The following is a 19,502-nucleotide window of genomic DNA, read 5'->3' on the forward strand; positions in this document are numbered from 1 at the left end:
ATTGCGAAGTAACGCACAATAACTGTCTTGTGACTTAAGATGTATACATAAAGTGTGCATTACTAAAGACAAAAGATTTAGGTCATAAGATTGTCTTAAGATTATAAGTTAGCTTCTGATAAGACCATAAATCAATTTATGAACAATTTTGTATTATGTCTAATATTTGTAACGTTCAGCAAAGAAAATATTGTAAAGTAAAAATATTGTAAAGTTTTATAAAAATAATTTAAATTATTATAAATCTAATAGACAGTAATAATAATAAAAGATTATTAATAAATTACAAAAATATTAACTTGGTTATAATTTTTGATTACTTTTTTGAATTTTTTCATACTAATTCCATTCTAATTTCATTTTTTTTTTATATAAAGCTGCGCGTATAAATTATGAGAATTTTTTTTCACTTGTCTTTACTAAATCGAGAAAATCATGAAGAATTATGATATTATTTTTTCTAAGCACTTACGTAATGAGTAAGTTTTCAATGAGAAATATATATATAATGATAGTAAGTTATTTTAAAAAAGATTGTTATTAATCTTGACATTATTGTTATCGCCAATCGAAAAATAGTAATGTTATTATCAAATGTTTATAAAAAAGCAATAATAACGGTGTTACAAGTAACGTGTTACTTGTCATGTCTCATAATATATCATGAAATATTGTTTTCATTTTTTCTTTTATGTAATAATATGCATTTGTTTATCTAGAAGAATTATTTCGGTTATTGGCTATCACAGTTTATTTGCCATATGATTTAGAAAACAATTGTTACTTAAAAATTGTTGCATTACTTGAAAACAATTAATATGCAATATAAAATTGCAGCGATAAATTTAAATTGAATTTATTTATTTAATTTATTAATAGAAAAGGATATAATTATATGCATAGAAAAATTAGAATATAGAATTGATTTATATTAAAATATATTGTTACAATAAGAAATGTATAATAATTAAAATTTTACTGTAATTTATTTCTATCAATAATAAAATTGCGATGTTATGCAATTGTTTCTTAATATTTGATAAATGTTTTTGTTAATTACGATGTGCTAATAAAACTGATATGTAACCACCAGATGTTTTTAACAGCTGAAATATAATAAAATTATGTAGATAATCAAATGTAAGTGTAAAAATTACATTAACATAAATTACATTAAATTTTTTCGCTATTCGTATCAATTAGTAATTGAAATAATTAAGAACTTTAGTTCATTTTTTATAATTTGTAATAATACAAATTTAATTTACATTATTCCAGTATTTATATTATTTTATTATTATAATTTAATGTTATGCACAAGATATTAAAATTAATAAATAAAATATTGAAAAAATATTTAACAATACATTATTTTAATATCTTATTAAAGAATTAAATTATAAGTTCAAAACACTTTTTTATAGTTTACAATACAAAGATATATTTTTAAAATTTTTTAATTTCTAATTATAAAATTAGTAAGAAAAAATAATTAAAATATTTTATTTAATAAGAAATTCTTGTACGATGCTAAGAGAAAGAATTTTTGTATATTTTTATTTTTTATTTTTTAATAGTTTTATTGTATATAGAATGAATAAATTAATTATAATAAATATTACATTGCAAAATGTAGCCATAGTCATAGGAAAAAATTTTCCTGCAGTAAGGTACAGTGGCCTATTGACTAACATCATTATAATCAACAGATTTTTGGCTTGTTTCGGCTTTAAATTGTACCACTTGTAATGATAAATAGCTTCAAATACCTCTTCACACTTGGCAAATAGGTATCCCAAAAACGATTATAATAAGGCATGATTTAATATTATGTTTATTAAATATTTTAATAAATAATGTTTAATATTCTGCATGCAATGAAAAAAAATAATAAATAAAATAATATTAATACTTACTTGAATGACTAAAAATTCACCTACCACACAATAAAGGCACATATGTGTAAAGGTATTAATGACAGCTATTAGGATGTAAATAAGTCGAAGAATCGAGAGATTGCTACCTTGTGTTATTATCTAAATAATAAAAATAATAAAAATAACTAAATGTAATTCAAAAATTCTAAGAAATTTTATACTTATAATAATAAATAATTAATTTAAATAGATTTAATAGCATTTATAAATAAATGATTAAATTGTATCACATCTATAATTATAATTATAGCCATTCTGGGACGTAGATGTGCGTGCGATTAATTAAATTTTATAATATAAATAATTATATTTACTTGGATTTATACTGACTATCGATTTGTAATTATAGTGTTAATATAAAAATCAAAGAAATTTGTATTATTTGCATCTCTTTTAAATAAAAAATTTCAAGTTTTTTTATAATATATTTTAAGAAAAAAATATAAAGATTAAATTGTTAAAAAGTAATATGTAAAATAGTAATTGTCATGATAATATTCTTTTTATTTTGTAATAATATTCATTTTTCAAAGGATGCATGGACATTATTATTATTTATTGCAATTTTAATGTATGCAAATATAATATTTTACAAGCACAATATAATCAATCATTACATATATAATGAAATAATAGATACATTATTTAAATAACATTAGATGAGTATTGCAATATTATAGTTTCTAATTGTAAATTATAGTTACAATTAGAAAATTTTATGCAATTTCATTGCTTTATATTGAGATGGAGAAATCTATAAATACAAGTTAAAAAATACTTGCGGTGACAAATAAAAATCCATATAGAGCAAAAAGTATGCCAAAATAAAGTAGTAGACCAAGCAACATTAAGTTAAATGTACTGTCAATGAGTTTAATAAATCTGTAAGCGAAAAATGTAAGTAATATAAATATTATTTTATTTTGCTTACTTCTACCTATTTGTAACATAAATATATTAAATTACAAAAGAAAATATCTTTTATAATTTATAATGTATAATACAACTAACACATTGCTAGGACATATAAAACTTATGTCAAAACAATAAATTACATAATTCACTTTATAAAGAAATTGTTATCATCAAATCTCTTGTTTACAAATATTATACAGGATGTCGGATAATTGTTTTGATAGAGTTCGTGGACATGTAGAGCGGACTAAACTGAGATGGAAAGTCCTCTACCATTTTGCAATTTTCGCAATAGTTAAGAAGATATTAATTGCTAAAAATTGCCGAAAATCGGTTTTCAATAATTTTTTACTCAAATATTAATACTATCAACTTTACAGAAAAACTGCAAGAAACGAAAATTGTTTATTTTCTTCTCATAGAACTCCAAGAATTTTTTTAGAATTTTTTCAGAATTTTTTAATACCGTATTTTCTCATGTTAAAAATGAGAAAATGCAATACTTAAGAGTTGATAAAAAATTCTGAAAAAATTCGTAGAGTTCTACACGTACACATACACACACATATATGTATATATATATATATATATATATACATATATACAGATATACATACAATATATATATATATATATATATACACACACACACACATATGTATATACAGGTTGTTTCAGAATCTTAGGAACAAACTTCAAGGAATGGTGAATTTCATAGAATCAAAGATTCCTTGACAAATGTGGATTTTTTCGGTAAGAATATATCATTCCCTAAATCTATATTATATGAAATTTGTTCCTAAAAAAGATCCTGAAACATCCTCTATATATATGTATATATATATATATATATATATATATATATATATATAAATTTCTATTGTATATGTTAGATGTATATTATGTGTATACATTATACATACGTGTATTAATAATTCTTTTACCAAAAAATTTTTTGTTATTGATTAACAAATTATTTTTATTTTGTTTTGACAAAATTTGATGGATTTATGAAAAAGGGAAGACTTTAGAAAACATTTGATATAATTTCAACAAAATTTATTAAATTCAATTGTAAATTCACTTCTTTATTTGTTTTACCAGTACGAAACCTGATAAGACGTATATGATCCTGCACACTAGATGATAATGCTTTCTCGTAGTGATTGAATTTATCCAGATTAAGAATACGCATCCTGAAATTTTCAAGTTGACCACATACATGGAAGACTAGATAACCCATGAAAGAGTCCGTGCCAGTGTACGCAATAGCGGCTGTCATTACACTAAAGCCTTGTAGAATGAAAGTCACCTCATAAAATGGACTCTTGCTTACATTATATATATAATATGTTTGCAGTGGTAGCACTTTGCCCGGATCGGTAATATTTGTAATATGTCTCACTGATGTATTAAAAGAAGGCAGAATTACAATCAATATGAATGACAAAACCATAATAAGGTATCCCCAAATCATAATTAGACGTGCAATTCGCGTTTGTCTTATCATGACAGCTCTTTCTTCTTCTGTCTTTAATTTTATCCAGTCCTCTTTAACTATTTTTAAAACTGATACAAGAACTATTAAAAATAAATTATGCGTATTAAAATTATGTTGTTATTTTCTTGTTAGAATAAAGTAATAAAAATAATAAAATTTCTATTAGAAAACGTAGTGGAAGAGAATTATATTTGAAATATATAAATATATAAATGAAAACAGTACATTAAAATATTTAATATTTAAAAATTAAAAGTTAATATTGATCATTATGCGTATTAAATATTTTTATTTTTAAAACGTCTTACCTTTCTATATTAATTAAATTTTAAATTAATAGTAATTTTAAAATAGTAAAGTATGATAACTTTTTTTATATTTAATGTAGTTGTGAGAATTGAGAATAACTAAATTTCTCTTCTTAAAATTTCTTATGATAAAATCGAGAAAACAAAATTTTGAATAAATTTTGGTTTTTTTAATAAGTATATTAGTAACATACATATTTTTTCTTAAATTTAAGAGTACCTTTTTTCTTCTGCCACAATAGAATAAGTTTTATTATTGATGATAAAAGCGGTAAAGTGTATTGTAGGTTATCGATCATAGACATAATATTGCCCCATATTCGGATGAGAGAATGAAAAGATGGAACAATGCAACTCCAAATAATTATATTTAATATAATAATCACTCGTACATTTATCATCAATTTCCTTCGTGGAGTTTCATTGAATTCTGGCCAAACTCCTAACAAGCTCAAGCAAGATCGATTTAATGTAATAACCCAATTGTAATCTATTTTTCAAAAAATATTATAGGTAAAATTAATATAAAGCTTCTTCTTAAATAAAATGCATCAATTAATGTTTTGCTAAAATTGAAATGCACGACTTGATTTTCTATTGCGTATTGGTTTTTTATCTTTGTCCACGATATTTGTAATTTATCTATTTAAAAATATTCTTATATGATAATTATATTTTTTATTTTTTATATTATAATTTTCCTCTGTATACGTAGTTAATAGAAAACCATATTAAATTTGTTATTTAAAATTATTTAATAACAATTTCATTAAAAATTTATTTAATAAAAATTATTTTATTAAAAAACTGTTTACATTGCTATATTAAAATTATTGAAAAAAGAAATAAGTACCTTCATGTCCTGAATGCATCGAGATAATCATATCGTCAGTTACGTGGGAATTAACTTCCCCTTTTGCCATGTCTACAATATGACCATTTCTTTAGCACGTACAATGTGAATTACAATGTGCGCAGAAACTCTATAGACTTACTTCTCTTTGAGTGAATATTGCAGTCATTAATAATAATGTACGTGTCCGTAACAAGAATGTGCATAACGCTTCTAGCTAGATTATTTTCCTGCGGGGAAATTGAATTATAGGGTAGTTATTTCCCTTCTGTGAACTAAACAACTGCGACCTGTCGTCAATATCGATAAAGGGCCGCATCCAAAAATAAACTTAATATATTCTTATTGAACATATTTTGTAAATTGCAAAACTTTTGTTATTTATGCAGACAATTTGATTAAAATATTGTACAATGTTGCATATACTTATGTTCTTATCATTTTCATAAAACATATGAATATATGTATATATTTAAACAAAACGTTTACATTATTGTAGATTTAAATATTAATAACAAGATTAATAAATATTTTAGCTTCTTTTAAATTTAATTTATTTATTCCTTGAATATAGAAAATCTTTTTTAACAAATATTTGATTCGCATTTTTGATATATTGTCGATAAATTTAATTATTTCTAAACCGACCCTGTAGTATAGATTAATGTTTAGCTTAATGTTTAGCTGAACATGCACGATATATAGAAGTCTTTCTGTTAAAGTTTGAATATCGATTTTTTTTACGGTCTGGCAAAGTTTTATACCTGAGAACTAAAATACAAAGTAGCAGATACGTATACGTAACAAGTACTCTTAGTATCCATCATCAAAGAAGTGACTTACATTGATTAAGTATACGTCTAGAGAATATATATTTTAATGATATCTATTATCATTCTAAATATTTGTCAAATAAGTAAAAAAGGTATCTATGATATTTGGATTACTTGAATATTTTTTATTTTGTTGATGATACTATTATACTTTATTAGTAATTTATTTATACTAATTTATTTATTTAATTTATTAATAGAAAAGGATATAATTATACACATAGAAAAATTATAATATAGAATTGATTTATATTAAAATATATTATTATAATAAGAAATGTATAATAGTTAAAATTTTACTGTAATTTATTTCTATCAATAATAAAATTGCGATGTTATGCAATTGTTTTTTAATATTTGATAAATGTTTTTAGTTTAATTAACGATGTGCTAATAAAACTGATATGTAACCACCAGATGTTTTTAACAGCTGAAATATAATAAAATTATATAGATAATCAAATGTAAGTGTAAAAATTACATTAACATAAATTACATTAAATTTTCTCGCTATTCGTATCAATTGAAATAATAATTGTAATTGAAATAATTAAGAACTTTAGTTCATTTTTTATAATTTGTAATAATACCATTTAATTTATGCACATTATTTCAATATTTATATTATATTATTTTATTATTATAATTTAATGTTATACACAAGATATTAAAATTAACAAATAAAATATTGAAAAAATATTTAACAATATATTATTTTAATATCTTATTAAAGAACTAAAATATCAGTTCAAAACATTTTTTTATAGTTTACAATACAAAGATATATTTTTTTAAATTTTAAAATTTTTAATTCTAAAATTAGTAAGAAAAAATAATTAAAATATTTTATTTAATAAGAAATTCTTGTACGATGCTAAGAGAAAGAATTTTTGTATATTTTTATTTTTTATTTTTTAATAGTTTTATTGTATATAGAATAAATAAATTAATTATAATAAATATTACATTGCAAAATGTAGCCATAGTCATAGGAAAAAGTTTTCCTGCAGTAAGGTACAGTGGCCTATTGACTAACATCATTATAATCAACAGATTTTTGGCTTGTTTCGGCTTTAAATTGTACCACTTGTAATGATAAATAGCTTCAAATACCTCTTCACACTTGGCAAACAATAGGTATCCCAAAAACGATTATAATAAGGCATGATTTAATATTACGTTTATTAAATATTTTAATAAATAATGTTTAATATTCTGCATGCAATGAAAAAAAATAATAAATAAAATAATATTAATACTTACTTGAATGACTAAAAATTCACCTACCACACAATAAAGGCACATATGTGTAAATGTATTAATGACAGCTATTAGGATGTAAATAAGTCGAAGAATCGAGAGATTGCTACCTTGTGTTATTACCTAAATAATAAAAATAACTAAATGTAATTCAAAAATTCTAAGAAATTTTATACTTATAATAATAAATAATTAATTTAAATATTAGGTGTTGGAATTAATTCGTAGCGTTTTACAAAGTATTTATAAGTTTTAAAAGTACTTTCATTAATGTATTTTTTAATGCTCATGTGAAATAAATAACATTCTTTCATTAAAAAACGCTACGAATTAATTCCAACACCTAATAGATTTAATAGCAGTTTATAAATTAATGATTAAATTGTATCACTTCTATTATTATAATTATAGCCATTCTGGGACATGATTGTGCGTGCGATTAATTAAATTTTATAGTACAAATAATTATATTTACACTTGAATTTATGCTGGCTATCGATTTGTAATTATAGTGTTAATATAAAAATCAAAGAAATTTGTATTATTTGCATCTCTTTTAAATAAAAAATTTCAAGTTTTTTTATAATATATTTTAAGAAAAAAATATAAAGATTAAATTGTTAAAAAGTAATATGTAAAATAGTAATTGTCATGATAATATTCTTTTTATTTTGTAATAATATTCATTTTTCAAAGGATGCATGGACATTATTATTATTTATTGCAATTTTAATGTACGCAAATATAATATTTTACAAGCATAATATAATCAATCATTACATATATAATGAAATAATAGATACATTATTTAAATAAAAAATTAGATGAGTATTGAAATATTATAATTTCTAATTGTAAATTATAGTTCCAATTAGAAAATTTTATGCAATTTCATTGCTTTATATTGAGATCGAGAAATCTATAAATACAAGTTAAAAAATACTTGCGGTGACAAATAAAAATCCATATAGAGCAAAAAGTATGCCAAAATAAAGTAGTAGACCAAGCAACATTAAGTTAAACGTACTGTCAATGAGTTTAATAAATCTGTAATGTAAAAATGGCAAAAAGTAATATAAATATTATTTTATTTTGCTTACTTCTACCTATTTGTAACATAAATATATTAAGTAAAAGAAAATATCTTTTATAATTTATAATGTATAATACAGCTAACACATTGCTAGGACATATAAAAACTTATGTCAAAACAATAAATTACTTAATTCACTTTATAAAGAAATTGTTATCAAATCTCTTGTTTAAATATTATACAGGTTGTCGGATAATTGTTCTGATAGAGTTCGTGGACATGTAGAGCGGACTAAACTGAGATGGAAAGTCCTCTACCATTTTGCAATTTTCGCAATAGTTAAGAAGATATTAATTGCTAAAAATTGCCGAAAATCAGTTTTCAATAATTTTTTACTCAAATATTAATACTATCAACTTTACAGAAAAACTGCAAGAAACGAAAATTGTTTATTTTCTTCTCATAGAGCTCTCAAGAATTTTTTTAGAATTTTTTCAGAATTTTTTAATACCGTATTTTCTTATGTTAAAAATGAGAAAATGCAATACTTAAGAGTTGATAAAAAATTCTGAAAAAATTCATAGAGTTCTATACATACACACACACACACACACACACACACACACACACACACACACACACACACACACATATACAGGTTGTTTCACGACCTTAGGGACAAACTTCAAGGAATGGTAAATCTCATAAAAGAATCAAAGATTCCTTGACAAATGTGGATTCTTTCAGTAAGAATATATCATTCCCTAAATTTACATCATCTGAAATATGTTCCTAAAAAAGATCCTGAAACAACCTCTATATATATATATATATATATATATATATATATATACATATGTGTATATTAATAATTCTCTTACCAAAAAATTTTTGTTATTGATTAACAAATTATTTTTATTTTGTTTTGACAAAATTTGATGGATTTATGAAAAAGAGAAGACTTTAGAAAACATTTGATATAATTTCTACAAAATTTATTAAATTCAAATTTATTTCTTTATTTGTTTCACCAGTACGAAACCTGATAAGACGTATATGATCCTGCACACTAGATGATAGTGCTTTCTCGTAGTGAATGAATTTATCCAGATTAAGAATACGCATCTTGAAATTTTCAAGTTGACCACATACATGGAAGACTAGATAACCCATGAAAGAGTCCGTGCCAGTGTACGTAATAGCAGCTGTCATCAAACTAAAGCCTTGTAGAATGAAAGTCACCTCATAAAATGGACTCTTGCTTACATTATATATGTAATATGTTTGCAGTGGTAGCACTTTGCCCGGATCGGTAATATTTGTAATATATCTCATTGATATATTAAAAGAAGGCAGAATTACAACCAAAATGAACGAGAAAACCATAATAAGGTATCCCCAAATCATAATTAGACGTGCAATTCGCGTTTGTCTTATCATGACAGCTCTTTCTTCTTCTGTCTTTAATTTTATCCAGTCCTCTTTAACTATTTTTAAAATTGATACAAGAACTATTAAAAATAAATTATGCGCATTAAAATTATGTTGTTATTCTCTTGTTAGAATAATAAAAATAATATCATTTCCGTTAGAGAACGTAGTGGAATAGAATTATATTTGAAATAAATATATAAAATAGTACATTAAAATCTTTAATATTTAAAAACTAAAAGTTAATATTGATCATTATTCGTATTAAATATTTTTATTTTATAAACGTCTTATCTTTCTATAATTCTTTCTTTAATTAAATTTTAAATTAATAGTGATTTTTAAAATAGTAAAGTATGATAACTTCTTTTATATTTAATGTAGTTGTGAGAATTGAGAATAACTAAATTTCTCTTCTTAAGATTATGATAAAATCGAGAAAACAAAATTGTGAATAAATTTTGATTTTTTTTATAAGTATATTGCATATTTTTTCTTAAGAGTACCTTTTTTCTTCTGCCACAACAGAATAAGTTTTATTATTGATGTTAAAAGTGGTAAAGTGTATTGTAGGTTATCGATCATAGACGTAATATTGCCCCATATTCGGATGAGAGAATGAAAAGATGGAACAATGCAACTCCAAATAATTATATTTAATATAATAATCACTCGTACATTTATCATCAATTTCCTTCGTGGAGTTTCATTGGATTCTGGCCAAACTCCAAACAAGCTCAAGCAAGATCGATTTAATGTAATAACCCAATTGTAATCTATTTTTCAAAAAATATTACGGGCAAAATTAATATAAAGCTTCTTCTTAAATAAAATGCATCAATTAATATTTTGCTAAAATTGAAATACACGACTTGATTTTCTATTGACAATGTATTGCGTGTTTGTTTTTTTATCTTTGTCCACGATATTTGTAATTTATCTACTTAAAAATATTCTTATATGATAATTATATTTTTTATTTTTTATATAATTTCCCTCTGTATACGTACTTAATAGAAAATTATATTAAATTTGTTACGTTTATTTAAAATTATTTAATAAACATTTTATTAAAAATTTATTTAATAAAAATATTTTATTAAAAAATTGTTTACATTGCTATATTAAAATTATTGAAAAAAGAAATAAGTACCTTCATGCCCTGAATGCATCGAGATAACCATATCGTTAGTTACGTGGGAATTAATTTTTCTTTTTGCCATGTCTATAATATGACCATTTCTTTAGCACGTACAATGTGAACTACAATGTGCGCAGAAACTCTATAGACTTACTTCTTTTTGCGAGTGAATATTGCAGTCGTTAATAATAATGTACGTGTCCGTAACAAGAATGCGCACAACGCTTGTAGTTAGATTGTTTTCCTGCGAGGAAATTGAATTATAGGGTAGTTATTTCCCCTCTGTGAATTAAACAACGGCGACCTGTCAATATCGATAAAGGGCCGCATCCAAAAATAAACTTAATATATTGTTATTGAACACATTTAACTGCAAAACTTTTGTTATTTATGCAGACATTTTGATTAAAATATTGTACAATGTTGCATATACTTATGTTCTTATCATTTTCATAAAACAGAATATATGTATATATTTAAACAAAACATTATTGTAGATTTAAATACTAATAATAAGATTGACAAATATTTTAGCTTCTTATAAATTTAATTTATTTATTCCTTGAATATAGAAAATCTTTTTTAACAAATATTTTATTCGCATTTTTGATATATTGGCGATAAATTTAGTCATTTCTGAAACCGACCCTGTAATATAGATTAATGTTTAGCTGAACATGCACGATATATAGAAGTCTTTCTGTTAAAGTTTGAATATCGATTTTTTTTATAACGGTCTGGCAAAGTTTTATACCTGAGAACTAAAATACGAAGTAGCAGATATGTAACGTAACAAGTACTCTTAGTATCCATCATCAAAGAAGTGACTTACATTGATTAAGTATACGTCTAGAGATAATATATTTTAATGATATCTATTATCATTCTAAATATTTGTCAAATGAGTAAAAAAGGTATCTATGATATTTAGATTACTTGAATATTTTTTATTTTGTGATGATATTATACGATTTAAACGAGAGAGGAGATATTAAAATTTTAATGTACTAGAGTATTATTATTTTTCTTAAAAATTTCAGACTTACGTACACACAAACATAACGTAAACAGATACAGTAAACAGATAAAACATATACAATATATATCCGTTTGTGTGTGTGTGTATATATATATATATATAATATTTATGCGTGTCCTTGTACGCACGAATGTATGTATATGCACTTAATGGATGGAACAATTACTTTTATCAATGTATCTTTTTAAATTATTAGATGTTAAAATATTTATATATTACAATGTTATACATTATAATTGTTGCTCGAAAATTTATTTGAAAATATAAAATGGAGTGACAAAAATGTCATTATTACAACATGTTAATATACTTACCTGAGATATATGTTGTAATCTATAATATTCTTTAATATATTTCGTAAATATCTATTATCTTTAAAATAAGAATTAAACAGAGCATTAAGTAAATTTTTATGATTTCATAACTTCATCGATATATTCGATATTCTTGTCTATACTGGTATGAACATCCAGAACTGGAGTTTCAATGCATGAAATACGGTATGTAGCTGCACCGGCAAGTTTGTCTTCATAAATTAGAGGGCTGCCGCTATCACCTAAATAATAATTTTTAATATTGTTATTATTAAATTCTATTACATTTATTTTAATATTTTTTACATATTTTATAAAAAGCATTTATTAATATTCCTAGATATCTTATCTTTAAAAAATTAATTCTTATAAGTATAAATGTAATATCTTATAAAAAATTAATAAAAGTAGAAGAGAAAAACTTTTGCTAACGACGTTTTATTATAAGCACATTATAGTTATGTTAGGCTCATTAGGTTTTATTATTCTGTTCATATATATAAATATATAAATGTATATATACATATATTTACAATATCAGAAAAATTTAGAAAACTTTTTTTAATTTTACAATATATATGATATATTAGGTGTAGTAAAAAGAAATCCATTATTTTTCCACTAGATGGCTTTAGTAATCTGTATCACGCGTAGACGAGATACACCTAATATATAGGCATCAACAGATTGTGTAAGTTTATTTTTAGTTTGGCTAGTATTTAAATTATTAATAATAAATTATTAATTTAATATTAAAATTTAAATATTATTAAAATTTATATTTTGTTTTACTATTATTTTTGATGTATACACTAAAGAATATAGATAGAGAGTATAAGATATTACAATATATTATCCTTATAGGAGAATAAATTTATTGTATTGGTTTTTATGAGTATATTCTTTTATGATTTATATTTTGCGGAGCCTATTATTTACAACGTTCAACAATAGTGGCATCTAATTATTCAAAAATTAAAGCAAACGACAATATTTATGTAAATATATTCAATTACAGTATAAAAACAATAAGTATAAATATAATAAATATATATTATTTAATTACACACCAAGTCCGCTAATGATGTTGTTTTAAATAGATTTAAATGATGGTTTTGCGATAACATTTCTTTAGTAAAATTACGAACGCCGTCGGGCTCTCTCTCTCTCTCTCTCTCTCTCTCTCGCCCTTTCTCAAGGCTGCTCGTGCCACTCGCTATGACTATACTGTTTATAACGTTCCAGATATGCTTGAACAGTGAAACACATCGATCCGACGTGATGATATGATACTTTATCTGGTCTTATTCTGGATATGACTCTTTATGTGGTTTCGGTTAATTATAATGTCGGAACATATGATTATTTTTAATTGATACAATATATGGATATTTTGTGATATTAATATCACTCTCATTTTGCAGCATTTGATGTGTGAACATTTAATAATTCGTTCGTGTGAACGCTTAAAAATTCTTAAAAAGGCGAAATGTTTAGTGTCCACGACAAGTTTTAACAATTCTATTTTCTTTCCTCTTGTTGTACAACTTCGGATAATTACTAGTATGACAACATTCGAAGTATTCATGAATAATAAGATAATGACTGGTTGATAAATATTTGGTCACGCGACAGTTCATGTAGCGATTATGTTTTACATAATTGTCGTAATTGATTTTAAGGTGTCTAGGTCTGAAATGTTATCTTATAATGATCAATTGTGTGCAATATTACTTTTCGTAAAAATTAGATACAATACACAGGTATTTTTATTTCGTATTTTGCGACATTAATAAACAATTTTAACGCATATTTATCAATTCTTCTAGTTCTATTAAGTTCTGTGTTATATGTATGCTATTTCTATATTATTTAGAGTGAGAATAGTTATTTAGTGCAATTCAATAAATAAGATTAGTGATTTTTAATTTGATGCTTAATATAAATGATTTTTTTCGACTGTTTTCTATTCCTTTTTCATTCAACGTGGTTATTTTAAAATTATTCAATAAATTTTTCGAGAGAAATACTCGCTTTCTTTTTGTTAAAAATTAAAATATTTTAAAAACGAACATAATAAAAAAATTAAAAGATCTTTAAATTATGTAGACTTAATAATTTATGTTAATATTTAAAATTAAAAATAAAATCTTGTTTTATAACATATTTCATTACATTGTTGATTATACATGTAAAATTAATAGAAAGTTTTCATTAGCTATTATTTTGTGTGTATATATGTATATTATCTTTAATAATTTTAAATTATTCATTATTTTTTCTTTTCTACGTGTATATTGTTTAGTTTTTTTTAAATTTTATGTTGCATGTGATACTTTTTTTTCTTTAGTTGACTCTTTTTCTTATTGTTAGTTACTTTTATCATTCATATTAATTATATTTTATTTTTATATAGCATAGTCACTAATAAATAGAATAATCATTTAATGTAACTTTTTAAATGACTTTTTGTTGTAAATGTACAAGTTACATGAACATGTAATTATCTAATGTTTTCAGTAGCTATAAAGTATAACTTAATTAGTAATATTATATATATCTATATTATAGGAGATATGTGTGTCTTTAAAAATAAAACAGGCATTAAAACAATTAACGTTTATTGCATTATGTAAATATTGAAAATATTATAAGTCTTCTATTTTCATATCTATACATGTAATGGAATATTCGTAATAATTTCAAACATGGAATCAATAAGTCAATTTCTATTTTCATTATTCATTCGTTGGCGCGATATTCTAAAGTCGGGACAGGAGCTATCGATCATTTGCTCACCGTGCGCACCAGTTCCACACAGTCATACAAGACCTATAATTAACGCTGACTCCGGATTGGACGATAGTTTGAGAGGTTTTCTTGAGAATGGATACGTTCGGAAATACTACCCAAGTATCTTCGAGTATCATTTTGTCTTTATTTAATATTCGGTGAACAACAAAGATAAAATAATACTCGGAGGCATTCGGGTAATATTTTTGAACGCAGCCTTACAATGGTGGCTTATCAGACCGCCACGTGCCGCGCTGAAGAAGAGCTATCAATGCGAGAAAATTTCTTGAATCTATCGCGAATTGAACCCGAGTTTCCCCAACATAGTAAACTCGCCACTGTCTACCATGTTACTCGTGCTCACAATTTCTATTTTAATATTAAATTAAATATAAGATATGTTATAACCGTACATAAAATAAAAATATATAATCTCTTTAATAACATTGGATTTTATATTTTTTAATTTATTTAATACATACTTATTATCTTCATTCTAATATTGCGACAGTTTTCTCGAGATATCTTATGCTTATTTTCCTTTCTTTTCTCATCAATATTTAAATTAATTTTTTTGTCTTTTTTGCATTATTTGATAGTTTTCATCAATAAGCAGAACAATCAATCATTATATTACATTAGCAGCAGAAAATGTAAATGAGTTTATTTATGCATATAATCATTACACAATGCATATAATCATTCTACGTAAACTATTCAAGTAATCTTACATGACGTATTTTAAATTAGTTAATATTTTCCAGTTAAATCATTATTAAATTTGTATTTTTAATATTAATTTGCGTTATTTATCTATATATTTATCTATATTTTTATTTATCTATATATTTCAAACATTCATTGACTTCTTGTTGTAAGTAAAACAGATATGTAGCCAGCTGACGTTTTTAATAGCTATAAAAAATTACAATAATAAGTGAATAAAAGACATAAGGAAAAACAATATAAAAATGTATACATATAATGATATATACATATATTATTAAATATTAGATTATATTATAAATGATTAATATTATATTATAAATGATTTATAAGAAATATATATCTTAAACAATCTTAAACTACAAGCAATACATGCAATATGCATACAAATTAAACGATAATTACAAAAATGATCTATAATATATTAAAGGAAATAAAACAATTCGTGTCAAAATTATATCTTTATAATTTATATATATATAATTTCTCTCTATAATTTATAATAAATATTATATTGTATGTCTTTAAAATCTTTTGTGAATTTAAAACATCTGAGTCAGTGGAAAATGATTAGCTTTTACAAAGAATCTCTTTAGTTAAATGGCTGACATGAAATTCTTTATTATTTATGTATTTTCTGATGTTTTTACTTAAACGTTCCAAAGTATTTTTGTATTATATTTATACATTGACTTTATTTTGTATACATATAAAAAGACTATCTTGTTGTATTCTAAAATCATATTTCAAAATTCGAGATAACTTACACTGCAAAATGTAGCCATTGTTAAAGGAAACAGTTTACCGAAGTGAAGATGAAGAGGTTTATTGGTTCTTAACATTAGAAGAACTAAGTCCCGAGTATTTCTTGCATTTAAAGTATACCATTCATTGAAATATACAGCATAGTGGATTCTGTCGCACTTAAAATTATAAAAAATACATACATGTATAAATTATTAAAATAGCATGCTATATATACGCAATAATATACCTATATACTAATTTACATGCAATTTTAAAATGTAATTTTTTTTATTAACTAATTAAATTTTGGCTATTGAAAGTACAGTTGCAGCTTAAGAATTTTATATATATATATATATATATATATATATGTATAATTATCACACATAGATATATACTTATTAATATAAGTTTCATTTGATATACATTAAATGTACATTAAATACATTTAAAGATATATTATCTTAGATAGCCAAGTCTGCGGAAACAAATTTTGGATAAAGTGCCATATGATTTCTGATCATCCAGAAAGACCAATTTCAAGCCGAGATTATAAGCCTGTTCTTTTTAGCTGAACTTTTGCACCAATTCATCTTTCTTTCTCTTCTTTTCTCTTTCTTTTGGAGAGAAAAGGAAGAAAGATGAACTGATGCAAAAATTCAGCTAAAAATAATAGGCCTTGTTTTGTAAATAAAATGTTAGTTATATTAAATGTTAGTTATAATAAAATATTAGTAGAATATCGATAGACTGATAGCAGATTTGATCGGAGAATGGTAGAAAAATTAAGCTGAACTGATTTCGCTTTCTGCTTTTGTTCTGACAACAGCACATGAGTTGACATTCTTGATACCCTGATTAATTTGACATCTTTGGACGTCCGAAATATGTTTAAAAATATCTCGTTTTTATATGTTGGACGTCTGAAATACGTCCCAAGAACGTTACTTGAATGTCCTATTTATATAGACATTTTAGATATGTACATACTAGTATATAGTGTTAAATTGACAGGATATAGTGTCAAATTTAACTATTGTTTTAATATAAAATAATGATATACTAGAAACAGTGGCAATTTAAATTAAATCAAATTTGACATTAGACTTAACAGTGCATGTATTTATTTGTATATTTAAGTTTTAATATGTGAAATATATTTAATGTATTAATAAAATTCTTTAAAATTATTTCCTCAAAATAGAAGAAATGTAGGTAATAGAAACGTTGTTTTGAGAATTTTTCCGTAGTAATAATGTTACAATTTTAATACCTATAAAACAGAATCTGCTCCATATCTGCCATTGTTTGTTAGATTGTGTTGCGCAAATACTGCTCGATTTCTGCTACCAATTTGTCAAGCAGATCTTACTCGGTTTCTGTTGCCAATCTGCTGGCATAAAATGTTAAGCGTTCTGTTTGATTTCTGTCATAGTCTGTTGATATAGAATGTTTAAAAAATGCTGTCGACAGAACTGGATAGAACTGGAGTAGAATGTGAAATCAGTTGACGTCAATCTGCTAATATCTAATTCTGATCAAATTTGCTATCAATTTGTTGACATTCTATTAACATTTCGCTTTCTGAGTATAATACTACTATTATTTCTAATTTTAGATACATTTATTATAATCTGCAACTGTGTATGGAAAACTATAATGATTAATAGGAAGTAAAGAATTTCAATTATACCTTAGCTGTTAATATTTCGCCAACAGCGCAGTACATGCACATGTGACCGAATATATTGATAACAATGCTTACAAAATATGCCAAGTTTAAAAATGTTAACTGTTGTCTACTTTCAAGTATCTAGTTAATTAGGTAAAATATATTAGGTTATAAAAGATATATTATGTTATGTTTAGTATTATAGCATAATTGACGCTTGAACTGTAGAAGGTATAACGAGAAAAACATGAAGAAAGGTCTATGTCAAAAAATTAATGAAAAGCAGTCTATTTCGCGCAAAGCGTGAAGATCGGTTTATGTCGAAACACATACGATTTATATCAAGAAAAGCAAAAAGAAAGATCCAAGTGGCATAAAATTAAAAAAGGGTCCATATAGTGTAATATAATGTAATATTTTATTTTCATAAATTTTATAATGGTATGACTGGGAATTACCTTGATATTCAATCTTGTTTCTTGCACTCATTTATTCATCTATTATTTAATTTTCCGTAATTAAATTTGTGTAATTTGTGAATAGTAAATATTGCGCTGTATAGATCTTTCTTTAATTTCATACGTGATTTAAATCGTGCTTCAAGCTTTTCTCGATATAAATCGTACTTCGCATAAATTCGGACATAGACCGATCTTTACACCTCGCGAAATAGATCATTTTTCATTATTTTTGTGACAGACCTTTCTTCATGGTTTTCTCGATATAGCACCTTCTACAGCTCAGGCATCGATATGTCATGCTATTATTAAAGATAAATTACATACATTGAGAAAAAAAGTTTGTTCAATCACTAATTACACATATGTAGTTGTTTGTAAATTTGGTTAATTGAATAAATTTTATTTAATTGAATTTAAGCGTAGTCTGCTTAATACTGAACAGTTTGTTAAGCAGATTACGGTTAAATTCGATTAAATAAAATTTGTTAAAATAATCAAATCTGTAACTAAATGTTTAATTCGTTAAACAAATTTTTTT

At 23.8% G+C, this 19,502-nt stretch overlaps 2 protein-coding genes, 1 long non-coding RNA gene and 1 pseudogene across 14 annotated transcripts in view; 1 reads left to right on the forward strand and 3 right to left on the reverse strand.

The window, feature by feature from the left end:
* LOC147910453 (uncharacterized) overlaps positions 1-19,502 on the forward strand; it is a 132,944-nt gene that overhangs the window by 29,397 nt on the left and 84,045 nt on the right. For 2 of the 4 annotated variants that reach the window (XR_015548309.1, XR_015548308.1), the window contains one exon: positions 18,450-18,656. This is a non-coding gene — a long non-coding RNA (uncharacterized LOC147910453). Of the gene's footprint in view, positions 1-6,224; positions 6,440-6,721; positions 6,812-12,009; positions 12,127-18,449; positions 18,657-19,502 lie in introns of those variants that run through there. The other 2 variants (XR_015548307.1, XR_015548310.1) reach the window with 2 other exon arrangements.
* LOC147910454 (odorant receptor 13a-like) lies at positions 909-5,640 on the reverse strand. 5 transcript variants are annotated; one of them, XM_087415897.1, is made up of 7 exons: positions 5,515-5,640; positions 4,882-5,151; positions 3,965-4,421; positions 2,720-2,819; positions 1,917-2,036; positions 1,623-1,778; positions 909-1,106 (listed from the first exon to the last, which is right to left on the reverse strand). In XM_087415897.1, the coding sequence occupies exons 1-7, from the start codon at positions 5,582-5,584 to the stop codon at positions 1,053-1,055; spliced, it is 1,227 nt and encodes a 408-aa protein (XP_087272023.1). In that variant the 5' UTR covers positions 5,585-5,640; the 3' UTR covers positions 909-1,052. The 5 variants fall into 5 exon arrangements, with proteins under 5 accessions (XP_087272023.1, XP_087272027.1, XP_087272017.1 ...); XM_087415901.1 differs by having other exon boundaries at positions 1,941-2,036; positions 3,965-4,433; positions 5,515-5,638; XM_087415891.1 differs by having other exon boundaries at positions 3,965-4,433; positions 5,515-5,637.
* Positions 6,577-11,437, reverse strand: LOC147910455 (odorant receptor 13a-like). Of its 5 annotated transcripts, XM_087415832.1 has the most exons (7): positions 11,225-11,429; positions 10,578-10,847; positions 9,683-10,151; positions 8,555-8,654; positions 7,611-7,730; positions 7,314-7,469; positions 6,577-6,777 (listed from the first exon to the last, which is right to left on the reverse strand). In XM_087415832.1, exons 1-7 carry the CDS (start codon positions 11,292-11,294, stop codon positions 6,727-6,729), a joined length of 1,236 nt encoding a protein of 411 aa, XP_087271958.1. In that variant the 5' UTR covers positions 11,295-11,429; the 3' UTR covers positions 6,577-6,726. The 5 variants fall into 5 exon arrangements, with proteins under 5 accessions (XP_087271958.1, XP_087271977.1, XP_087271972.1 ...); XM_087415851.1 differs by lacking the exon at positions 7,314-7,469 and having other exon boundaries at positions 11,225-11,432; XM_087415846.1 differs by lacking the exon at positions 6,577-6,777 and having other exon boundaries at positions 6,818-7,469; positions 7,635-7,730; positions 11,225-11,437.
* Positions 12,133-15,495, reverse strand: LOC147910456 (uncharacterized; annotated as a pseudogene).

Source organism: Acromyrmex echinatior, chromosome 2 (genome assembly GCF_024713525.1).
Source record: "Acromyrmex echinatior isolate Ae372 chromosome 2, ASM2471352v2, whole genome shotgun sequence".
Lineage (NCBI taxonomy): Eukaryota > Metazoa > Arthropoda > Insecta > Hymenoptera > Formicidae > Acromyrmex > Acromyrmex echinatior.

Coding starts and splice junctions, on each gene's coding strand:
- LOC147910454 (XM_087415891.1), bottom strand. CDS start 5,584: ATGGCAAAAGGGGAAGTTAATTCCCACGTAACTGACGATATGATTATC. Junction 4,434..4,881: donor ATTGTGGCAGAAGAAAAAAG/GTACTCTTAAAT, acceptor TATTTTTAATAG/TTCTTGTATCAGTTTTAAAA. Junction 2,037..2,719: donor ATGGATTTTTATTTGTCACC/GCAAGTATTTTT, acceptor TTTATTATTTAG/ATAATAACACAAGGTAGCAA.
- LOC147910455 (XM_087415826.1), bottom strand. CDS start 11,294: ATGGCAAAAAGAAAAATTAATTCCCACGTAACTAACGATATGGTTATC. Junction 8,655..9,682: donor GATCATATACGTCTTATCAG/GTTTCGTACTGG, acceptor TTTACATTACAG/ATTTATTAAACTCATTGACA. Junction 7,470..7,610: donor GTGAATTTTTAGTCATTCAA/GTAAGTATTAAT, acceptor TTGTTTGCCAAG/TGTGAAGAGGTATTTGAAGC.